At 46.8% G+C, this 21536-nt stretch overlaps 1 protein-coding gene across 5 annotated transcripts in view; it reads right to left on the bottom strand.

Annotated features, from left to right (window-relative positions):
• The window catches only part of PTK2B (protein tyrosine kinase 2 beta), a 138899-nt gene that overhangs the window by 55696 nt on the left and 61667 nt on the right, over nucleotides 1-21536 (bottom strand). For 4 of the 5 annotated variants that reach the window (XM_019966392.2, XM_019966393.2, XM_070794965.1 and 1 more), the window contains exon 2: nucleotides 9596-9836. The exons of the other annotated variant lie outside the window; for it this stretch is intronic. In XM_019966392.2, coding sequence (XP_019821951.1) covers nucleotides 9596-9799 — 204 coding nt within the window. In that variant the 5' untranslated portion in view covers nucleotides 9800-9836. The remainder of the gene's footprint in view (nucleotides 1-9595; nucleotides 9837-21536) is intronic. 5 annotated transcript variants of the gene reach the window in all.

Genomic DNA, 21536 nt, shown 5'->3' with positions numbered 1-21536 from the left:
GCCCAGTCCTGGGACCCCTTGATACAGGACTTCCAGTCTTGGGAGCCATTCGAGAAAACACTTTTGTGTTTTAATCCACAAGGACCACAGTGATTTACAACAGCCGCTCTAGAGAACAAATAACAACAGCAGGACAAGTTCTGAGTTTTCCACGCACCTAAGGGATAATTTTTAAAAAGTGCCTGAAGAACAAAGTAATCAAAGTTAACATGATTTATCACTCTGAAAGCATTCATTTAGATATGCTAAAAGCCTGTACCTAACAAGGACATTCAGTGATGCGACTGCCATTTAAAAATAGAAATGTGAGCACTGGCACCTCACTGCTAATTTGCGGACGTCATGAATCTGGGTGCGCAGTGAATAAAGGGCCCAGAGGTCTGCACAGTTGCCTCTCGCTCACCTCTGTGGGTGTTGGGGGTGGGTGGGCTGGGCTGCTAAGCACACACAGGAAATGGGGAGAGGGTGTTGAAAGGAGGAGGTCCTTGTGAATGTACCTCTCTTTGTCTCACTGTGTCTCTGTGGTGTCGATCTGTGGTTTCCTGGCTGAACCTTTGTCTCGGGTTTCCAGGGACTGGTCTCACGCATGGGGGGCTGGTCTTGTGTGGCTCTTTAGGGTAACCTTTCTCTTAGCAATAGTAGCTTCCCAGGACACGAATTCCTTTCCTCTTATCCCTCAGCCTCATGATCTTCCCTCTGGAGACACATGATAAGGGCAGCTTGGATTGTTCTGGAAACAACCTGAGCCCATGAACTGTGGCCTGTAGACCCTCCTCTGACCACAAAGAGCTGTTGGTCTTGTGTCTGCTGAGGCTACTGTAACGCAGGACCACAGACTGGGTGGCTTACATGCCAACATGTACTCCTCAGAGTTGGAGAGGCTAAGTCCAAGGTCAAGGTGTTGGCAGATCCAGTTCTTGGTGGGCGTTGTCTTCCGGTTTGCAGAGAGCCGCCCTCTTGTTGTGTTCTCACATGGCAGGGGACAGAGCTCTTGTCTCTTCACCTTCTTCTCAGCACACTAAGACCTCATGGAAGCTCAAAGGTCACGACCTCAAGCCCACCTCGTAGTACCACTGCACTGGGAGTCAGGACTTCAACATACGGATTTTGGAGGGGGCATGCCTGCTCAGTCACTCAGTCATGTCGGACTCTTTGTGACCACCATGGACTGTAGGCCACCAGGCTCCTCTGTCCATGGGGATTCTTCAGGCAAGAAGATGAGTGGATTGCCATTCCCTTCTCCAGGGGATCTTCCCAACCCAGGGATCAAACCCACGTCTCCTGCATTGGCAGGGTGGGTTCTTTACCACTGAGCCACCCGGGGGTAGGGTGGGGAGGGGGCACATGTTCAAGCCATAATACCCTGTGTCTGGTTAAGTGATAAGTTTAAACTCAAGAGTAACTGGGATGAATGTCTGACAAGATAGGGCAGGGACAATGGGTGGCAGCATCTGGGATCTGCCTCTCTGGGAATATTCTGGGATGTACTGTAAGACCACTGAATCTACAGGGAGGGCAATGAGTCCAAGCAGGTGTACAGCAGGCTGCCTTTGGACTGGACTGTGCTCTCCTCACACGCCAGGTGAGTGGCCTTTACTGGCCGCCCCACAGCCTGGAATCACTGCTGTAGAGGGGAGGGGACAGAACTGGACCAGCTGGGAAAGGGCACAAGATGGCTCTGTCTCTGACCCTCCCGGGGATGTAGGCATGGATTCTAAGTAGGGTGATGCTTCGGGACTAAGTAAGGATGGATCTTTTTGTTTGTTTGTCTTCTTTTGTACACATGTCATGTGGGATCTTAGTTCCCTGACCAGAGAGTGAGCCCGAGCCTCCTGCAGTGGAAGCACAGACTCCTAACCACTGGACCCCCAGGGAAGTCCCAAGGACAGATATTGATCACGGCTTTTCAGCACAATAGAGGCTGGCCGAGGGAGAGGGTTTTAATGTGGGGGCTCTGCTGACATCCTTGGAACCACACCGAATCACAGACAAGTGCCTCATTTTCTGCTTAAGGCCCTCCTGTGTGAGACACAGATGGTCCACTGATGGAGAGAGATGGGTCCATGCAGGGTGTGGGTCAGCTGGTGTCAGCAGGGGAGAGAAAACACCACGAACCAGCCAATCAGTGTGTTATGCAGAGAGGAGTGAGAATGGCACTTAGCTGTAGGTGATTTATCCTCTGAATCATGATGCTCTTGAGATTGGCAGGGGTACTGTTCATATTCATTCCTGGACAGTGTGTGGAAAGAAGGACTCCCCCATACAACTGGGACATATGGTCAACCTACCCTAAAGAAAGAGAGGAGAAGGAGAAAAGAGGAGGGAGAGGAAGACGGGAGAGAGAGAGAAAGGAGAGGCTGTAAGAGTCAAAGAGAGACGCCCTGTGTGGGCACGTCTGGGTGGCACTCAGCTGGCTGTTTGCAAAGTGTTATCTTAACCTCTTTCCCGACAAGCAAATTAGCATGTTAGAAAAATATATGATGATAGAAGCCTCCACTTGCTCCAGAGCCCCCCCCCCCCCACAATTTCCTATGAATATCAAACAAAAGCGAAACAAGAAATCAAGAGGAGCAATCTCCATTTCTCATTCAGCACGTTGCTCCATTCTCTCCAACACCTGTCTAATTTCTGCTGGGTCCTAAACACAGGGGCCAGGGCTTATTTACAAAGCTTTTAACAACCTAGAGAAAACATCCTGAGGCAACTGTATTTATGTAGAAAGAGGCTGAGAAAAAAGGGGAAAACACGAGATCAGCAAGTAGACATGGAGTAACTATGTTTTGGAAATGTGTTGCCAAGTGGATTGTACCAGGGCCATTCTCCATGGCTTCTATTCCATCAGACACAATTCTGACACCTCCACTATTTGGAGGTCAGAATTTCTGGAGTGTTCTTGTGGAAGGACAAGTGCTTGGCAAGCTTGAAAGGACTGGCAGTACTTTGACGCAGAGAAGATGGTGAAAGAAGATACAGAGCTGCAAGGAGAAAAATCCATCAGAGGATGAAGCCCAGCTGGGGAAAGAAATACTGGAAGCAGAGGGTGGGAGTGGCCAGTCTAGGAGATTCTTGGGCAGGGAAACTGGTCTGGATCTAAAAGGACTGGAACACAGCATCTACAAAAAGGCCATGAAAGGCTAAACAGTTCCTTGATGTTTAGACCAAGCTCTTTTGTACTCTGTGCTCTCACAGAAGTTCTGTCTTCCTGTCGGAGCACTTGTCTCCATTTGTAAAGGTTCATTCATCAGTGGGGGTCAGTGTCATTCATTACTGTGGGTCCTTGGCCTGAAAGCCCATTGAAAGCAGGGATTGTATTTGTGTTTGGGGGTTTGGTTTTACTTCCAGGCCACAACCGGCATGGTGCCAGGTACATGGGGGCACTCAACACATCCTTGTGGAATGGATGATGAAATTATTCAGGACTTCTTCATTGATGATTTTACCCACATTCATGGCTTTAACCACCACCCAGAGGCTGACAAGATCCAAGTATCTATCTCCAGCCCAGTTTTTCCTCCAGAATCATGTATCAAACAGTCTACTCAACATTTTCACATATATAACATGACATGAAAATGTCAGAGCATCCCAGTTGCGCTCGACAGTCCACAACTGGTTCTGGGATCTCCCTACTCTCCAACTAGTTTCTCTTCAAGTGTCTTTCACCTTAGGGAGTGGGACCCTGACCACCTGAACTAGAGCTGCTGTTCTTGACACCTTCTTCTTTGTTTCTGAATCTCTGGTTCATTAGCAAAACCTTTCATTTTCATCTCTTAAATTTTCTGGATTACAATCACTTCTCTCCCTAAACCATGGCGATTAAGAGTGCAGGCTCTGGAATTGGATTGCCTGGGTTTGCAAACAGTTTCCACCACTTACTAGCAATTTGCCTAACACTTCGGAACCTTATTTCCATATATAGAGAATGGAGATAATAGTAGTATGTACTTCATAGGTTTCTTCTGAGAAGTTGATGAGATAATACTTATGATGCACTTTCAAAATTGCTAGTTGCTATTATCATCACCACCGCCATAAGCAGTACCACTATTACATCACTACCACCATCATCACCATCACTACCATCACCATAACACCATCATCACCACCACCATCAATACCATCAACATTATGATCATCATCGATCCTCACCATCACCACCGCCGTCATCATCACTATTACTGCCACCATCATCACTGTCATCACCATCACCATGAATGCCATCATTATATCATCACCATCATTACCACCGGCACCATTAGCACCACCACCAGCACCATCAACCCTATCAAGATTACCATCACCATCATGATCACCACCATCACCTCCATGGCTAGAGTCTCAATCTAAACTACCATCATCTCTTATCTGGATCATCACGATAGCCCCCTAACATCTTCTCACATCCATTCTTGCCCTCTCCAATCTATTTTCCACTGTGTAACCCAAGTGATCTTTTAAAAACACAATCTCATGTCACTCACATATTTAAACTCTATCAGTAGCTCTCCATGGAAGATGGGGTAAAATCCAAAATTGTTAACATGGTTTAACTACTCAACATTGGACATCCTTTAGCCTCAAAACTAACAGATGTATTGGTCACTTCAGGATCTTAGCAAAAGCTCTTTCCTTTGCCAGTAACACTGTTTCTCTTGCTTTTTCCTCTTTCCTTCCTTACATGAGCAAAGCCTCTCTGGAATGATAACATTCACGGTCTCTGCTCTCCAACTGACTGCACAATGGCTTCTTCCCCCATCTTTTCATTGAAATTGACCAGAAAAAGAGCATTATAGCACTTGCTGGTGAAGTCAATGAGTCTATTTTTAGCCGTATCTGACTTGACCTTTCTGAGAATCTCACACAGCTAACCACTCTTTCCTCAACGTTTCCTCTGCCTTTGTCTCTCCTTCCTGCTCTCTTAGTTCTTTTCATCTTCCTCTGGATGATTCTTTGGTTTTCCTTCATTTGCCCCTCTTTATCAGCCCCTTAGAAATCGATTGCCCAAGGTTTCCTACTTAGAACCTTTCTTTTGTTCTTTTCATTCTCCGTGGGTGATCCTACCTATTCGTATGATATCCACTGCATAATGACTCCCAAATCCTCATCTCTAGGGCCTTTCTCCCTCCTCAGCTCCAAGTCCATGCTCCTCTATGAGGGTGTTTCATAAAAATGTCAAACAGAACACTCATAAAGCTGAAATCTCAGAATGTCCTTCCTTTCTCTGTTGGTATCTCAATGAGTGGTATCAACGCCCATTCAGTTGCCCAAGCAAAAGCTTGAGTCATCCTTGTTTCCTTTCTTTCTCTTCCTCCCTACATCAAGTTAATCATCAAGTTCTGTTGACTCTGCCTGTTTAGATGCACTTGGATCTGTTGACTTGTCTTTGTAACCTATGCCACTCCCTTAGTTCATCATATCCCACCTACACGACAGCCATGGCTTCCTAATTCCTCTGCCTTTCACCAGCCTTTCCTCTCTCCTACACTTTTTGTACTTTGGTCAGAATTGAGGGAAAACAGATCCCTAAATGATTTCTTAGAGAACTGGTTCTCCAACTCATACAAGAAAGGGTTTCTTAGGCAAATAAGAAATGACTGACTTAAGAGAACAGCCTCAGATATGCAGATGACACCACCCTTATGGCAGAAAGTGAAGAGGAACTAAAAAGCCTCTTGATGAAAGTGAAAGAGGAGAGTGAAAAGTTGGCTTAAAGCTCAACATTCAGAAAACTAACATCATGGCATCTGGTCCCATCACTTCATGGGAAATAGATGGGGAAACAGTGGAAACAGTGTCAGACTTTATTTTTGGGGGCTCCAAAATCACTGCAGATGGTGATTGCAGCCATGAAATTAAAAGCCGCTTAGTCCTTGGAAGGAAAGTTATGACCAACCTAGATAGCATATTGAAAAGCAGAGACATTACTTTGCCAACAAAGGTCCGGCTAGTCAAGGCTATGGTTTTTCCTGTGGTCATGTATGGATGTGAGAGTTAGACTGTGAAGAAAGCTGAGCGCTGAAGAATTGATGCTTTTGAACTGTGGTGTTGGAGAAGACTCTTGAGAGTCCCTTGGACTGCAAAGAGATCCAACCAGTCCATTCTAAAGGAGATCGGTCCTGGGTGTTCTTTGGAAGGCATGATGCTAAAGCTGAAACTCCAGTACTTTGGCCACTCATGCGAAGAGTTGACTCACTGGAAAAGACTCTGATGCTGGGAAGTATTGGGGGCAGGAGGAGAAGGGAACGACAGAGGATGAGATGGCTGGATGGCATCACCGACTCAATGGACGTGAGTTTGAGTGAACTCCAGGAGTTGGTGATGGACAGGGAGGCCTGGCATGCTGCGATTCATGGGTCGCAAAGAATTGGACACGATGGAGCGACTGAACTGAACTGAACTGAAGAGAACATCACTGCTGTGGCTCTTTATTAGAACCCATCATGCAGAACAGCATATTAAAGATTCTAAGAAGTCCTGTCACAAAGGAATTGGTTCAGAATTATTTAAGCAAGGATCTCCAAACGCCTTTGACCATAAAAAAACCTTCTCCAGAATGCACTTCCTAACATCTTGCAGGACACTACAAGCTGTTTCAAAATACAAATCTGATCATCTTACTTTACTTGAAGATATGACAGGTAAGTGGATAAACACTAAAAGAAGATGATTTTAATTTTATTCTACAGGCAGTTAGAAACCCTTGGGGATTCTTGAGCAGGGTAAAGACATAATACCCACACAGTCAATAATTTCCAAGGACTGAGCTCCTGCTATATTCTGGATGCTTCTCATCTACCATCTCTGATCCTTAACAATGAGGCTACAGGCAGGCATAATCCTTAGGTGAGGGACCTGAGCCAGGTTGGCTAAGTGTTGGATCTAAGGCCATACAACCAGTAAGGGTGGAGTGGTATCAAGCTCAAGGTCTAGATAATTTTAAAGCCATGGTTGTTTTCAGTGAGCAGGTGACATGCTGCCTCTAGGACAGATGTGAAACAGGAAAAATCAGAAGGCTGGGACATAAACTCCTAGGAGGCTATCACTTCTTTCTTTGTTCTTTTTCCACCTCTGTTTTCATACTTCTCCAGATAATACTTCAAGTACTAGCCATTCTTCACTTTTGCTTAAGATTTTTTGATGTGGATCATTTTAAAAGTCTTTATTGAACGTATTACAATAGTGCTTCTTTTGTGTTTTGGTTTTTTGGCCATGACGCATGTGGGATCTTAGCTCCTTGACCAGGGGTTGAACCTGCACCCCCTTCATTGGAAGGTGAAGTCTTCATCACTGGAGGCCAGGGAAGTCCCTGAGCCATTCTTTCTAAGCTCGGGTCTCCTTGCCCTTTCTGTAGGCTTTTGTATTTTTTCTCCTTAAGCACCCAGCAAGACATCAAACGGCTCCAGGAAAGCCTCTCTCTTGCTTGAAAGCTGTGTGTCTCTAGTGCCTGTCTGAGCCCAGATTCCTCAGCTTGATATTCTAAGCCCTCCCTTATCCACCATCAGATTTCCCTTCTGATCTTGACTCTAGATACTTTTCTAAATATAACCCATGCCCCAGCCAAACCCAGCTACCCACGGTTCAGCAGCCTCTCTGTCTTTGTCCTTGCCATGTCCTCCTCTTAGAAAGCCCTCTTCAGTGCTGCCTCTTCCAATCCACCAATCCTTTCGGGTCCCCTTTCACCATACCTCCACAGAACATGGGCTTCCCTGGTGGCTCAGATGGTAAAGAATCTGCCTGCAATGCAGGAGCCCTGGGTTCAATCCCTGGGGTCGGTAGGTACCCTAGAGAAGGGGATGGCTATCCACACAAGTATTCCTGCCTGGGAAATCCTATGGACAGAGGAGCATGGGGTTGAAAAGAGTTGGACACGACTGAGCAACTTAGCATGCATGCACACCACAGAGCACATCCTAATCTGATTAGTCTAACCACATGCTCTTTGGGTTTCAGCCCCAAAGGGCAAGAAGGTGCTCCAAACATGGAAAGTGGGTTGCCTTCTGAAATTAAACTGTAAACCCCATTGTAGATGGCATCAGCTATCTGCAAAGATGATATACCCAAAGGAAGGCTCAAGAAGTAGAGAGTTAAGGAGATCTGAAAACATCCTTTTGGAGGAAAGTGCCTAGGACTTACTTCTGGGACATAATTGTACACACATATCTGGAACCATAAGATACAGACAAGACCCTCATCAGATCAGTTATAGGAAACAGAGGGAAGAACCAACCCAGAATCAATTGTGACAATAGGCCAAGACAGTGACCTAATCAATTACATTTGGCTCAGTGTGTTGAAGCACAGCATGTGCACAGACAGAAAGCAGCCAAATGCACAGATGTGGAGAGGCTGCTGCCAGTGCCGACTGGAAGAGACGATTGCCGAGTCTGGGAAATGCTGACTTCCGGGACATGGCAGGGTTGCTGATTAAAGGACTGAAGATGGTTCATCCAGCTCACTCAGATCTGATGAGTGTTCCCAAGATCCTCCTGCTTCCTTTGTTCAAATGACAAACCCAGCAAAGCCAGCTCTGGAGAATCAGTTTGGCTTTGGCTTACTTTCGCATCATCAGAAAGGAATACTCTGAGCAGTGGAAAACGATATCCTTGCTGTATCTATCTCAAAGGTTCAACCAGATAATGTAGAGGGATTGATTCAGGCATGTATAGGAAAGAAAGAAAAGTGTTAGTTGCTTAGTTATGTCCAACTCTTTGTGACTCCATGGACTGTAGCCCGCCAGGCTCTTCTGTCCACGGGATTCTCCAGGTAAGAATACTAGAGTGGGTTGCCATGTCCTTCTCCATGGGATCTTCCTGACCTGGGAACTCAGCCTGGGTCTCCTGCATTGCAAGCAGATTCTTTACCATCTGAGCCACAGGGAAGCCCCATGTAGATAGGAATTGTTCAATAAATGTTGCATTTAAAATTAATCGGTGTATTGTGGCTCTGCTTTTGATGACAAGCTCTCATACATTTGGTTAAGGTGAGTTAGCTTCCTGGTGTTAAGGTGCCCTGGTGACTGTGGGTACTTGGATTTGCAAAACAGATTCTGTGACCCTGGATGAGAATGAACCTGTTGAAGTACAGCCTCAGAAAGGGCCTGGCAACCAGATACCTGGTCAAGGGCATCTCTAGTTTATTACCATCCTCTAAATGTCTCCACAGCTCCCTTTTCTAAGCATCCAGGGCATGTCTGGAAAAGTCACTCTTGTTCTGTGTTCAATGCAATCACTTGTGTTATTCCAATTCCATGAGAGTGTGAACTCTTTGAGGGGGGAGGGAGCACGTATATCTCTTGCAGAGCCTCAAATGTCATAAATAAGGAACAAGTTGAAATGAGATAAATCAAAGCTTGAGCAAATGATCTAGGGTTTGAAGGAAGGCTACACACTCTGCCCCCACCCCTAGAGCTGCAGAGCCTTGGAGAGGAAGCCCAGAGCTGCAGGAGGAGAGCATCCCTCTGGTGCCCACCCCTCCCCGCCATCCAAGGAGTGTATACAGGAGAGCTGTCAGGCTGAAGGAGAGATGCTCAGTCACCCAGGAAGAGTGAGGGAGAGACGGACAAATGGATGGAGCAGGTGGCGCCCGCCACACTCACCCGGATCTCGGTCTGCACAGTGCATTTAACCAGTTTGAAGTTCTTCCCAGAGTTGAAGCTGTTGCCATAGAAGCAGACCTTGAGGATCCTCACGTCTTCCTTTTCCACGTCTACTGGCACCACCACCATGGGCTCTGGGGGGCCCTCAGGCCGACGTAATGTGCCCACCTTCACTCGGCTCAGGGCCTCAGACACCCCGGACATCCTCTCTGACGGCGGCTAGGACCAGCACATCGCAGTCCTGCGGAGACAGCAGAGGGATAGCCCTGAAATGATGGGTGTGAGCCCACCTGCCTCACTCCCCAGGGGCAGCACCCAGCAAGCACACATCCTCCTACTCCTGAAGATTCCCCTTAAAGGCATCCGGCTCGGAGGATGGGGAAGCGGAAGTGTAAAGGAGCAGTCTGAATGAACATCCAGGTACCAGCCAGAGGACCTGGTGCGCGCAGGCGGGCACTCTCTGTGGGGGGCCCCTTCTCCCCATCACTTTCCTCCTCCCACACTGGCTCCTAGGCAAGGGGCCCACACTTTGCAAACGCAGCTGTGAGAGGAGGCGGCCCCAGCATGGTTCCAAGGCACAGCTGAGCAGAAAAAGTGAAGAGCAAGACAGTAGAAAATAGCAGGAGAGAAACAGGGACAAGAGGGGAGAAGCCTGGAAGAAACAGAAGTGGAAAATGGGTAGCCTGGAGGGCAGTGGGATGGGGAAGCCAAGAAAGGGTCCAGGTAGGGGACCAGCCAGGGGCTGATGGCTTTGCCCACACCCACCTGCAGCCGCCAGCCTGGGTTTCAGGGCTGGCAGCTTCAGTCCCATTGGAAGTCATCTCCCAGAGCATCTGTCACCATATCAGATGGCACCCTGGCATCCCAATCTGAGAGGTCTTTCTGCTGAGGGAGGGGTGTCGAGGGGGTTGGGGGGTGCGACTGGGGCCCTAGAAGACCCAGCCCAGTTCTGATGACAGTTTGGTTGATATCTACATGGACTATAAATATCCTAGGAATCTTCAGTTCACCCCGAATCTCAGCCAACATTGGCCATGGCTTCTTGATTCAACAACAGCTCTGTAGGGTTTACTATCATTGGTCTAAAGCTATTCCTGCTTTAGTGATACTCAAAGGGAGCAAAGGAAGTCTTACACCAGACTGGAGATGCCAACCTTGGCTCTGCATTAATATCCCCTGGGAAGCTAAATCCTGACCCATGCCCAGAGATCGTCAGTGAGGTGGTCTGGGGGAGGCCTTGCATTGGTATTTTTAAGTTTCCAAGGATGTTTCTAACATTCAGGCTGGGTTGGGAACTTCCGTTATAGACTAAGTTTAGTTCTCATCGAAACCCATTCCTACAGAGAAATCTCTCCCTTCTAACAAGAGACTGTGATTTTAGGGGGACATTCCTAGACTAGGAGTTGGGGGCCGAAGGATGGAGTGACAAGTGAGCTTACTCATGAAACAGAAATAGAATCACAGGTGTAGAAAACAAACTTCTGGTTGCCAGAGAGTAAGGGGTGGGGAGGGATAAATTGGGAGATTTGGACTGACATATACACACTACTACATATACAATAGATAACAATAAGGACCTGGGCTTCCCAGGTATCTCAGTGGTAAATAATCTGCCTGCCAAGCAGGAGACGCAGGTTCAATCCCTGGGTTGGGAAAATCCCCTGGAGAAGGAAATGGTAACCCACTCCAGTATTATTGATGGGAAAATTCCAAGGACAGAGGAACCTCGTGGGCTACAGTCCACGGGGTTGCAAAGAGTTGGACATGACTGAGCGATTGAACATACACCACACACCAGAATGTAATGAATGTACCACTCTAGTGGGGGATGTTGGTAGCCAGGGTGACTATGCATGTTTGAGGGCAGGGGGTAGATGGGAAATCTCTGTACCTTGATACCACTGACACTGGCACAAACTCCATGCAAGAAAAAAAAAAGTGTCAGCCCAACATGGAACATCCCAATCTGTGAAGAGTCTTGAACCCTCGTGGCTTAGAGAGTGTCACCCCTTCCCAAGCTAGGATGTGGTCATGACAGGTCCTTGAGGGACTTAAGAGTCTGGGCAAAAGACCTCAGTCCAGAAAGGTGGTGCCCACATCTCTGATGACACATGGCAACTCCCTCAAGGGCATCCGAAACCACCAGCTGTCAGTACAGATCTGCAGTGAACTGCCAAAGGGGTCCCTCCTGAACTCTCTGAAGCTGAGTAACTGAAAGGTGTTCTATAATCAAAGCCTCAGTTACCTGCCTTTGGGGTCTTAGAGAAAACAGCCCTCAGCCTCATGCATGGTCTTCTCTCCCAGCCCTCCACGGCTGATTTCAATCTACCAACTTAACGGCAGTGGACGCAGTGTGGAAGACAGTGTGGAAGACAGGAGAATAACCCACTGACTCTAGCTCATGCTTCCTGACAACACAGCCTGCCTGTTCCTCCAGACTTTGCCTGATAATGTGAATCTCTCACTGACAGCTTGCCTCTGGATTTTGATGATCACAAAATCCTCTGGCTCTCCATGTGCGAGTCAAAACCCCTGCCCTCCAGTCCAGACCTGGACTACAGCCTGGTGACCCCTTCTCCCTGCGTCCTGGCCAGCCCCAGACCCTGTGAGCACTGGCGGAGCAGAGACCATCCCACCACCCCAGGGAGAACCCTGGCAGTGAGCCAGTGTGGGCTCCGGGCTGCCTCCCAACCCCCAGATCTGCCCAAGTCAGAGCCAAAGAATAACAAACACAAGGAAATGGGCTCAAATTAAAACAGGAAAAGTTTTGATTGGCTCTAAGAACGTCTTGGACAAGACCTGCCAAGGGCACTGACGGAAGCTGAACAGTCTTTGTGTCCCTGAAGAGTTCAGGATAAAAATACAGGACACTCAACACGAGACATTCACCTACCTGAAGCGGGCAGGGGGAAAATTAGGAGATTTATTTATTTATTTATTTTTAACTTTGTATTTTATATTGGAGTATAGCCGATGAGATGGTTAGATACCATTACCAACTCAATGGACATGAGTTTGAGCAAACTCCAGCAGATAGTGAAGGACAGGGAAGCCTGGTGTGCTGTAGTCTATGGGGTCGAAAAGAGTCAGACATGACTTAGCAACTGAACAACGATAGCTGATTAACAATATTGTGATAGTTTCAGGTGGAGCGTGAAAGGACTCAGCCATACATATACATGTATCCATTCTCTCCCCAAATCCCCTCCCATTCAGGCTGCCACACAACATAGAGAAGAGTTTCCCATGTATACAGTAGGTCCTTGTTGGCTATCTATTTTAAATATAGCAAGATGTATACATCCATCCCAAACTCCCTAACTATCCCTTCCTCCCATCCTCTTCACTGGCAACCACGAGTTCATTCTCTAAGTCTGTGAGTCTGTTTCTGTTAGAAAAATATACTCTTGTTTTTGAAGATGTTGCAGGGTAACGTTACATCTTACTGAACACACACGGTGTGTTAGGGAGCTTGTGTAAGCAATCGTTCATTCTTTAGAAAGAGTCTACAGGATAGGTAATGTTAGAGAGATCCAGTGAGGTGACTTTGTCCAGATCACACAACTGGTAAGGGCAGAGAATTAAGGCCGCTGAGTTGCCAAAGATTAGAGGACCCATGGTATCATGTCCTGCCAACCAAGTGTCCGGCTCTGCCACCAACCAGCCCTTGTACCTTGAGACGTCAGGCTGGGATGGGACAGAGTTCCCAAACAGCAGCTGGCAGGTGGATGATGGCCTTTGGTGATATTTTGCTGTGTCCTTGGCAAAATGAGAAAAAATAAGGACACTATAGAGAATCCATCATAAAGCTCAATGTATTCCATTTGAGGCGCAGGGGCAGTCTTTCATTCTTTGTCTTTCCACCTTTTTTTTTTTTTTTTTTTGGTTTGGTTTTCCAATGTTCATTAATTTATGAGATGACAGTAATAGCCTTTGGCAACTGACATTGAAGCTGGGCCTCTTGGGCAACCAGACTTGAGGTGACACTGGGAGTTCCAAGGGTAAAAGGCAAAGTCTTGAGGATTGGAAGTTCTGCCCTGGATTTCAGGGAGCAGAGACAGGGCACCATTAATCAGGAAGATGGCACAGTATCAGGAAGAGAGCACAGACACCTGACTCATTTGAACCTGGTTTAAAACTCATGCCCTCGGGGCTGCCATGCTGCACAAGTCTGGGGCATTACTCATGAGGGATTTCACAGTTAGGCAGTGTGGTGGCCTTCAGTCTCTGCTGCTTATCAGCTGTGTGATCTGGACAAGATACCTCTCAAGACCTCAGTTTCCTTTCTTGGGATAGGAGGCTAACATTACCTATCCTAGAGAATTTTCTGAAAAATCAGAGATTACTTAGATAGACTCCCTGGCATGTGTATTTTTTTTAAATGCCTGTGACTTGGCAGAAGACAGAATCAGAAACCCAATACCAGTGCCCACTTGTAAAAGATTAAACAGAGCCAGTAAGTCAAGGCTCAGAGGGTTGTGACAATCTTTCTTATCTCCAGTACCAGTGCCCACCCGCTCCATCTACCTTGGCACCTGAAAAGATCACCTCCACCTCCAACCCTCTGCTCACACTTAGAGCCATCGTCTGTTCTGTACGTGGAAGGAGGCCCCCCAGGACACAGTTGAAAGGCCAGTCCTCTGCGTCCAGCAGAAGCCAGAATGTCATGAGACACACACTTTATTTCCACTCTGTCTCTGAGTCACTTCCTCTTGCCGTTTCCACATCAACAAAATGGGGAACACATGCCTTTCCTCTGCAGAGGCCTGCTGAGAACAGCCACTTAACGAATTGGCAATGACCTTGCAGTCTTGGGGAGCCAGGCCTGTGTTTCTGGGAAGCCGGGCCCTACTGGCTCCACACAGTGCCCCTCCCCAGCCCAAGCCCTTTCAAACCCCAGTTCCCACTGGGTGGAGGCATTCTGCTTGCCCTGGGGAAGCCCAATCCATCACTTGTTTAATCCCTTCCCCTCCTCTCCAAGCATCCCTCCCCACTATCTTGCAAAGGAAGGACCCAGGAAGGTTGTGATTAATGCCAGCTCTAATTCAATGTCATTCAAAAAACCTCTACTGAGACTCTATCGCGTTTTCAGCCTGCCACCTCCGCACACAATACCCACTCCGGCTCATTCTCTTGCCAGCACTTTGTGACCAGAGGTCCCCTGACGGGGGCTGGCTCTCAGGGGGCTGGAGGGGGCTGGCTGAGGTGCTGCACCTGCCCTTTCTTGTTCACAGAACCTCTGTTCTCTCACTAGTTCAAAGGCTCTGAGCCTCACAGCTGGGCAGAGCATTTTTACCTCCTGTGACTTCTGGGTGCCCCTGTTTCCCCAACCCTTCACAAAATCCCCCTCCCCTTGCTTCTAACTGGCCAGTTCATGAGTGATTTGGGCTGGCTGGTTTTTCTCCCCCTCCCTCCCTTCCTTTTTTCCTTCCTTCTTTTTCTTCTTCTTCCCTTCTCCTCCTTCCCCTTCCTTCCCCCTACTTTTCTCTCTCCCTTTCTGCTTTGCTATGTTTCAGGAGGCATGCCAGAATCCAGAGATAAGAAGATAAACAGAAGAAGGAAGAGGGTCCCCATAAGCAGGGACTCATCCAGTAAAAAGGAAAAGGATTAAGCAAAGCAGCCACAACGTGATACAGGATCTAATGGGGTCTCCCCTAGGTGTCAGAGGATCACAGAAAAGGACTTGCCTCTGGGTCCCTGGGGTCTCAGGAAAGGGGAACACAGCAAGATCAGGAAATCATGTGACATGATACAGAGCTGGCCAGGAGGGTGCTGAAGGGCTGTTGGGAAATGAGGTGGTAGCAACATACCACCCTGTGGAGAGGCAGATTTTCATTTAGAAAATAGAATTTGGGCCATACAATGAAGCATAGGTGAGAAATGGGAGGCAGGAGGAGAGGCTCAGATAATGCCTTTGTATGAGTTTCACAATGGGCTTCCTGGGTCGATCAGTGATAGAGAATCCACCTGCCAATGCAGGAGATGCAGGTTCCATCTCTGGGTCAGGAAGAGCTCCTGGAGATGGGAATGGCAACCCATTCCAGTATTCTTGCCTGGGAATCCCATAGACAGAGGAGCCTGGCGGGCTACAGTCCATGGGATTGCAAAGAGTTGGACACGACTTAAGTGACTGAGCATGTACATGAGTTTCACAACCAGCAATCCAGAGGAAAGATGGCTCAATTTCAGTGTTTCCTGATTTCTCTGGTGTAAATGCTTCTGGCATCTCTGATTTCAAGCTACCAGTGTGACCTCACTGACAGCAGACTCGGGGAGAGAAGGGTGTCTCCTGCTGGTCCCAGCCCTGCAGGGTTTTATCAGGAAGAGACCTGGGAATAGGATGGGGGCAGAGACTAGAGCACTTGCTTCAAGCCCACCTCTGACCCTGGATGTTGCCTGCTCTTGGCAGTGGTATGGCCAGCCAGTGCTGCAAGATAGCAACACACTATAAGGTGTATGGAAGCACAGAATTTTTAAAAAATATATAATTATTGTATTCATTTGTTTGCTCCAGGTTTTAGTTGTGGCAGGCAGGATCTTCGACCTTCATTGCAGCATGTGGGAACTTTAGTTGGGGCAGGAGAACCCTTAGTTGGGGTATGTAGGATCTAGCTCCCTGACCAGGGATCAAAGCCTGGCCCTCTGCATTGGGAGCATGGAGTCTTAGCTGCTGGACCACGAGGGAAGACCCAGAAGCACAGAATGTTAAGATTCGCTCCTTTTTTCAAGGAACTTCTGTTTCTCTCCAATTTCCTAAAAGTTGTAGTTTTCAAAGCCACACCCTGTCCTCATTAACCATCAACTAAATTCTCCAACTTCTCCACTATCAGTCCCAGTCTCAGCCTTTTCCATCTCTTCCAGCTTTCAGCTCCAGCAAACCCCATTTCTCTTTTTGTGCGTGCTTAAGTGTTGGTTATTGGGCTGGGAAATTCGGCACCATGATGAATCCATGCTCCATTGGGTGTTTTGAGCTCTTCCCCATTTTCTTGAGAAGTGAATGAGGAGGCCAGATGACAAGCAGGTGAATTCACAACTGGTCAGATGGTTTCCCCAACAACTGATCAAACGTCTGTGTTAACCTGAGGAGCAATGGCTGTTCGAACTGGCCCTTGTTCACACCGCTGCGCTTGGCTTTAAGGAGTTTGTGGTTGTCAGACGAGAAGCACTAAGATCAGCACAGGATTAGTGGAGATTGTGGCTCTGGCTGAAGGACCCTTGACATCTGCACGAGAGGGAAGACATACCAAGGGAAAAAGAATGCAACCAGTGAAATGGGCTAAATGTGAAGTTCTTCATGTAGAGAAAAAAGATCTCCTCCATCCTGGGATGAGGAAGATGTGGTTGAGCAACAGCATGGATTAAAAAGTGGAGTTTAAGTTGTGTCACCATGAAATAGCTGCCAAAAAGTTAGCACTGTTGGGGTTACTAGAAAAATCCCTAATATAAGGATGGTGATTTCCCCCCGGGGCTCTGCATGGGAACAACTGCATCTATGAAACTGGTGGTCTACGGCCCCGAGGTTTGATAGGCTGTGTTCTAAGATAAGCATCCCAGGACACTCAGAGCCCTGGGAACCTGGAGGGCTGACCCTGAGGCTAAAGGGAGATGGCAGTCCTGGGAAGTGAGGACTGGATGGCTGGTCTCAAATGGTTGCAGGGCTGCCATGCAAGAGATGGACTCACTCCCCCCATCCAGGTCATTGTTTTAAAAAAAGTACAACAGGGACTTCCCTGGTAGTCCAGTGGTTGGGACTTCACCTTCCAAAGCAAAGGGTGCAAGTTCAATCCCTGGTTGGGGAACTAAGATCCCACATGAGTTGCAGCCAAAAAACCAGAACACAAAACAGGAACAATGCTGTAACAAGTTCAATAAAGACTTAAAATATTTATCCACATTAAAAAATATTTTAAAAGGGCAACAGACGGATGGGAGGAAAGAGGGTCTTTATACACACAGAGTACCCACTGTGCACCCGTTTCTGGAGCGTTTGCCCCCTCACTGGGTATCTTGTTGCTCTCTCCCAAGGCAGACGTCACTCCCATTTGGAGGATGAGGAAAAGTGATCAAGTAGCTTGCCCGGGGTCACTGTTGTTAAATGTCAGAGGCAGGACCAGAACTCAGAATTTCCCATTTTAACCCAACAAATGAAGCCCACAGCCCGAGTCTCCCAACTTTGTGCTTTGTCTCCTCACAGCAAGTGATTCCTGTGCTCAGGTGGACACTGCTTTTCTGGTATGGCCCCCAGAATTCTGCTCAGATGAAATCCCACGCATAAATGTCAGTTTCCAGCCTTGCAGTGCCAAAAGGGATACTCGCCTTTTGATATATTAATATTATAATCATGGTGTATAGAATTTTGTCTTTGATGACACATTTAATAAACAGAAAAAAATTGACCATGAAAAGAAAACTCAAGTTTTTTTTATTTTCACCTAGATAGTACAAACCCAGGTCTGACAGTACAGATATTGTCTTCTCATCTAGTACCACTTGAAAACAACCAAAACATCCTCCTGAACAAGCTTCTCCACCTGGGAGCCCCCAATATGCTGCTCTTTGCAACTTCAGTAGACACAACAAATTTGCTTTTTGTACACAGATATCCAAGCCATTAAACATGCTGGTGGTCCCAATCTGTACATTGAAGTGATTGCCTTTCAGTTTAGTGAAATTAGATGCCCTGTCAAGTAAACAGGATGCCACCTGTGTGTGAAATGACTTGGGAAAATTAAAAATAGAGGGGAAAATCTTCAGCAGTTAAAATACTAATAAAAAAACACTTTGAGGCACCACTACAAACCTTTTAAACAAGCCAACATAGCTGGAGAAAATAATACAATCTTATGTTAATGGACTGGAAATAAAACTAGTACAATTGCCAGTTGATTCAGAACCAGCTTCCTGAAGAATAAGCTAGTTGAATAGAAAACAACTCATGAAGGGCAGAAGACCTAGACAGAAATTCCTCCAGAGAAGACAACAGGAACATGAAGAGATGCTCAACATCACTAATTATTAGAGGATGCAAATAAAAACTACAATAAGGCATCACCTGACACTGGTCAGAATGCTGCTGCTGCTGCTAAGTTGCTTCAGTCGTGTCCAACTTTGTGCGACCCCACAGACGGCAGCCCACCAGGCTCCCCCGTACCTGGGATTCTCCAGGCAAGAACACTGGAGTGGGTTGCCATTTCCTTCTCCAATGCATGAAAGTGAAAAGTGAAAGTGAAGTCACTCAGTCGTGTCCAACTCTTAGCGACCCCATGGACTGTAGCCCACCAGGCTGCTCTATCCATGGGATTTTCCAGGCAAGAGTACTGGAGTGGGGTGCCATTGCCTTCTCCGCTGGTCAGAATGGCTAGCATCAAAAAGTCTATCAAAAATAATATATGCTGGAGAGGGTGTGGAGAAAAGGGAACCCTCCTACACTGTTGGTGGGAATGTAAATTGGTGCAGCCACTATGGAGAACAGTATGGAGATTCCTTAAAAAACTAAAAATAGAGCCACCATATGATGTAGCAATCCCACTCCCAGGTATATATCCAGAGAAGACGAAAACTATAATTCGAAAAGACACATGTGCCCCAGTGTTCATAGCAACATTATTTACAAAAACCAAGATGTGGAAGCAACCTAAGTGTCCACTGACAGATGAATGGGTAAAAAAGATGTGGTGTATACATATATATATATAATGGAATATTATGTAGCCATAAAAAAGAATGAAATACTGCCATTTGCAGCAACATGGATAGACCTAGAAGTTATCATACTAAGTGAGACAAACACAAATATATGACATCATTTATATGTGTAATCTAAAAAATAATACAAATAAACTTATTTATAAAACAGAAACAGACTCACAGACGTAGAAAACAAACTTATGGCTACCAGAGGGGAAAGGGGGAGAGAGAGGGATAAGTCAGGAGTTTGGGATTAACAGAACAACCTTACTATATATATATATGTATATGCTGCTGCTGCTGCTGCTAAGTCACTTCAGTCGTGTCCGACTCTGTGCGACCCCAGAGACGGCATCCCACCAGGCTCCCCCGTCCCTGGGATTCTCCAGGCAAGAACATGAGTGGGTTGCCATTTCCTTCTCCAATGCATGAAAGAGAAAAGTGAAAGTGAAGTCGCTCAGTCGTATCTGACTCATAGCAACCCCATGGACTGCAGCCTACCAGGCTCCTCCGTCCATGGGATTTTCCTGGCAGGAGTACTGGAGTGGGGTGCCATTGCCTTCTCTGACATATGTATACACACACACACACACATATATATATAAAATAAACAACAAGGATTTACTGTATAGCCAGGGAACTATATTCAACATCCTGTAATAATCTCTAATGGAAAAGGATCTGAAGAAAATACACAATATACACACACACACACATATGTATAACTGAGTCATTTTGCTGTATACCAGAAACAAATACAACATTGTGAATCAACTATACTTCAAAAACAAAAACAAAACAAGTAACTGACATAGGTTGACATTGCTGTTCAACTTTGGGAAATGCACACCCCACATATCTAAAGAGGAAGCAAGGTCATGTGCACAGAAATGTTCATAACTATAATATTTATAATAGAGTAAAAGTGAAATCAGAACAAAATGTTCAGGGAAATGCTGAAGGGGAATTCTATCTAGGCAATATCCATAATGATAAACCCCATTTAAAAACATGAACAGTGGTAATTCATGAAAATACTGGGTTGGCCAAAAAGTCTGTTTCCATACAACATCGTATGGAAAAACTTGAATGAATTTTGACCAACCTAGTATTTATATTAAAAATGTTAAGTGACAAGGAATGGGGCTTATGTACAGATTGTAACTATGTAAAAATACATTCTGAATTACATACAGTAAGGACTGACGCTAAAGCTGAAACTCCAGTACTTTGGCCACCTCATGCGAAGAGTTGACTCATTGGAAAAGACTCTGATGCTGGGAGGGATTGGGGGCAGGAGGAGAAGGGGACAACAGAGGATGAGATGGCTGGGTGGCATCACTGACTGGATGGCCATGAGGTTGAGTGAACTATGGGAGTTGGTGATGGACAAGGAGGCCTGGCGTGCTGCAATTCACGGGGTTGCAAAGAGTCAGACATGATTGAGCAACTGAACTGAACTGAACTGAAAAGAGGTTAAGATCTTTTGTTGTTAGGTTGCCTTCCCAGGTAGCTCAGTGGTAAAGAATCCGCCTGCCAATGCAAGAGACATGGGATTCTTGGGTTTGATCTCTGGGTTGGGAAGATCTCCTGAAGGAGGGCATGGCAACCCACAATAGTATTCTTGCTTGGGAAATACCATGGACAGAGAAACCTGGTGGGCTATAGTCCATGGGGTCGCAAAGAGTTGGACACGACTGAGAATGCACACACTGTCTGTCTCTCTGGTTAAATATAAGCAAATATTAAGTGGCTCCCACAAGGCTAGAAGCTGGCCCTGTTTCTCCTTCCGACCTCCAGCTCCCCTTCTGATGGTCTGACTTTCTTATTTTCTGTGCTCTCCACATAGCCCAGAATGGCAAATCCTCCATTTGCCAATCCAGAGCTTGACTAGAGAGCAAACAGACCCCATATGTAGATAACAGCATCCCACTCAAAGCAGGAATTGGGGTGAAAAGGCAGAGAGGGAGCTCAATAAAAGCTACCAAGAGAACCTGGAGCTACAGAAAGTTACCCTCAGGCCAAGACAGTCCTCCAGTAGACCAGAGCACATGGCAAGGCCTGGTGGGGGGCTCTTTGCCACAGGTCTCCAGCCTGAGCCCACGTTCCCTTCCTTCTCCCCTGCACACTCGTGGAAGGCTCACTTCTGAGAACTGGCAGCAGTTCACACAAAGACTGTTCAGCCCTAACAACAAATTGAGAAGGTAGGTACTGTTATCACCCACCTCATGGATGGGACAGCTGAGGCTGAGCA

The sequence above is a fragment of the Bos indicus genome, chromosome 8 (genome assembly GCF_029378745.1).
Source record: "Bos indicus isolate NIAB-ARS_2022 breed Sahiwal x Tharparkar chromosome 8, NIAB-ARS_B.indTharparkar_mat_pri_1.0, whole genome shotgun sequence".
Lineage (NCBI taxonomy): Eukaryota > Metazoa > Chordata > Mammalia > Artiodactyla > Bovidae > Bos > Bos indicus.
This window is presented reverse-complemented; position numbering and strand designations above follow the sequence as displayed.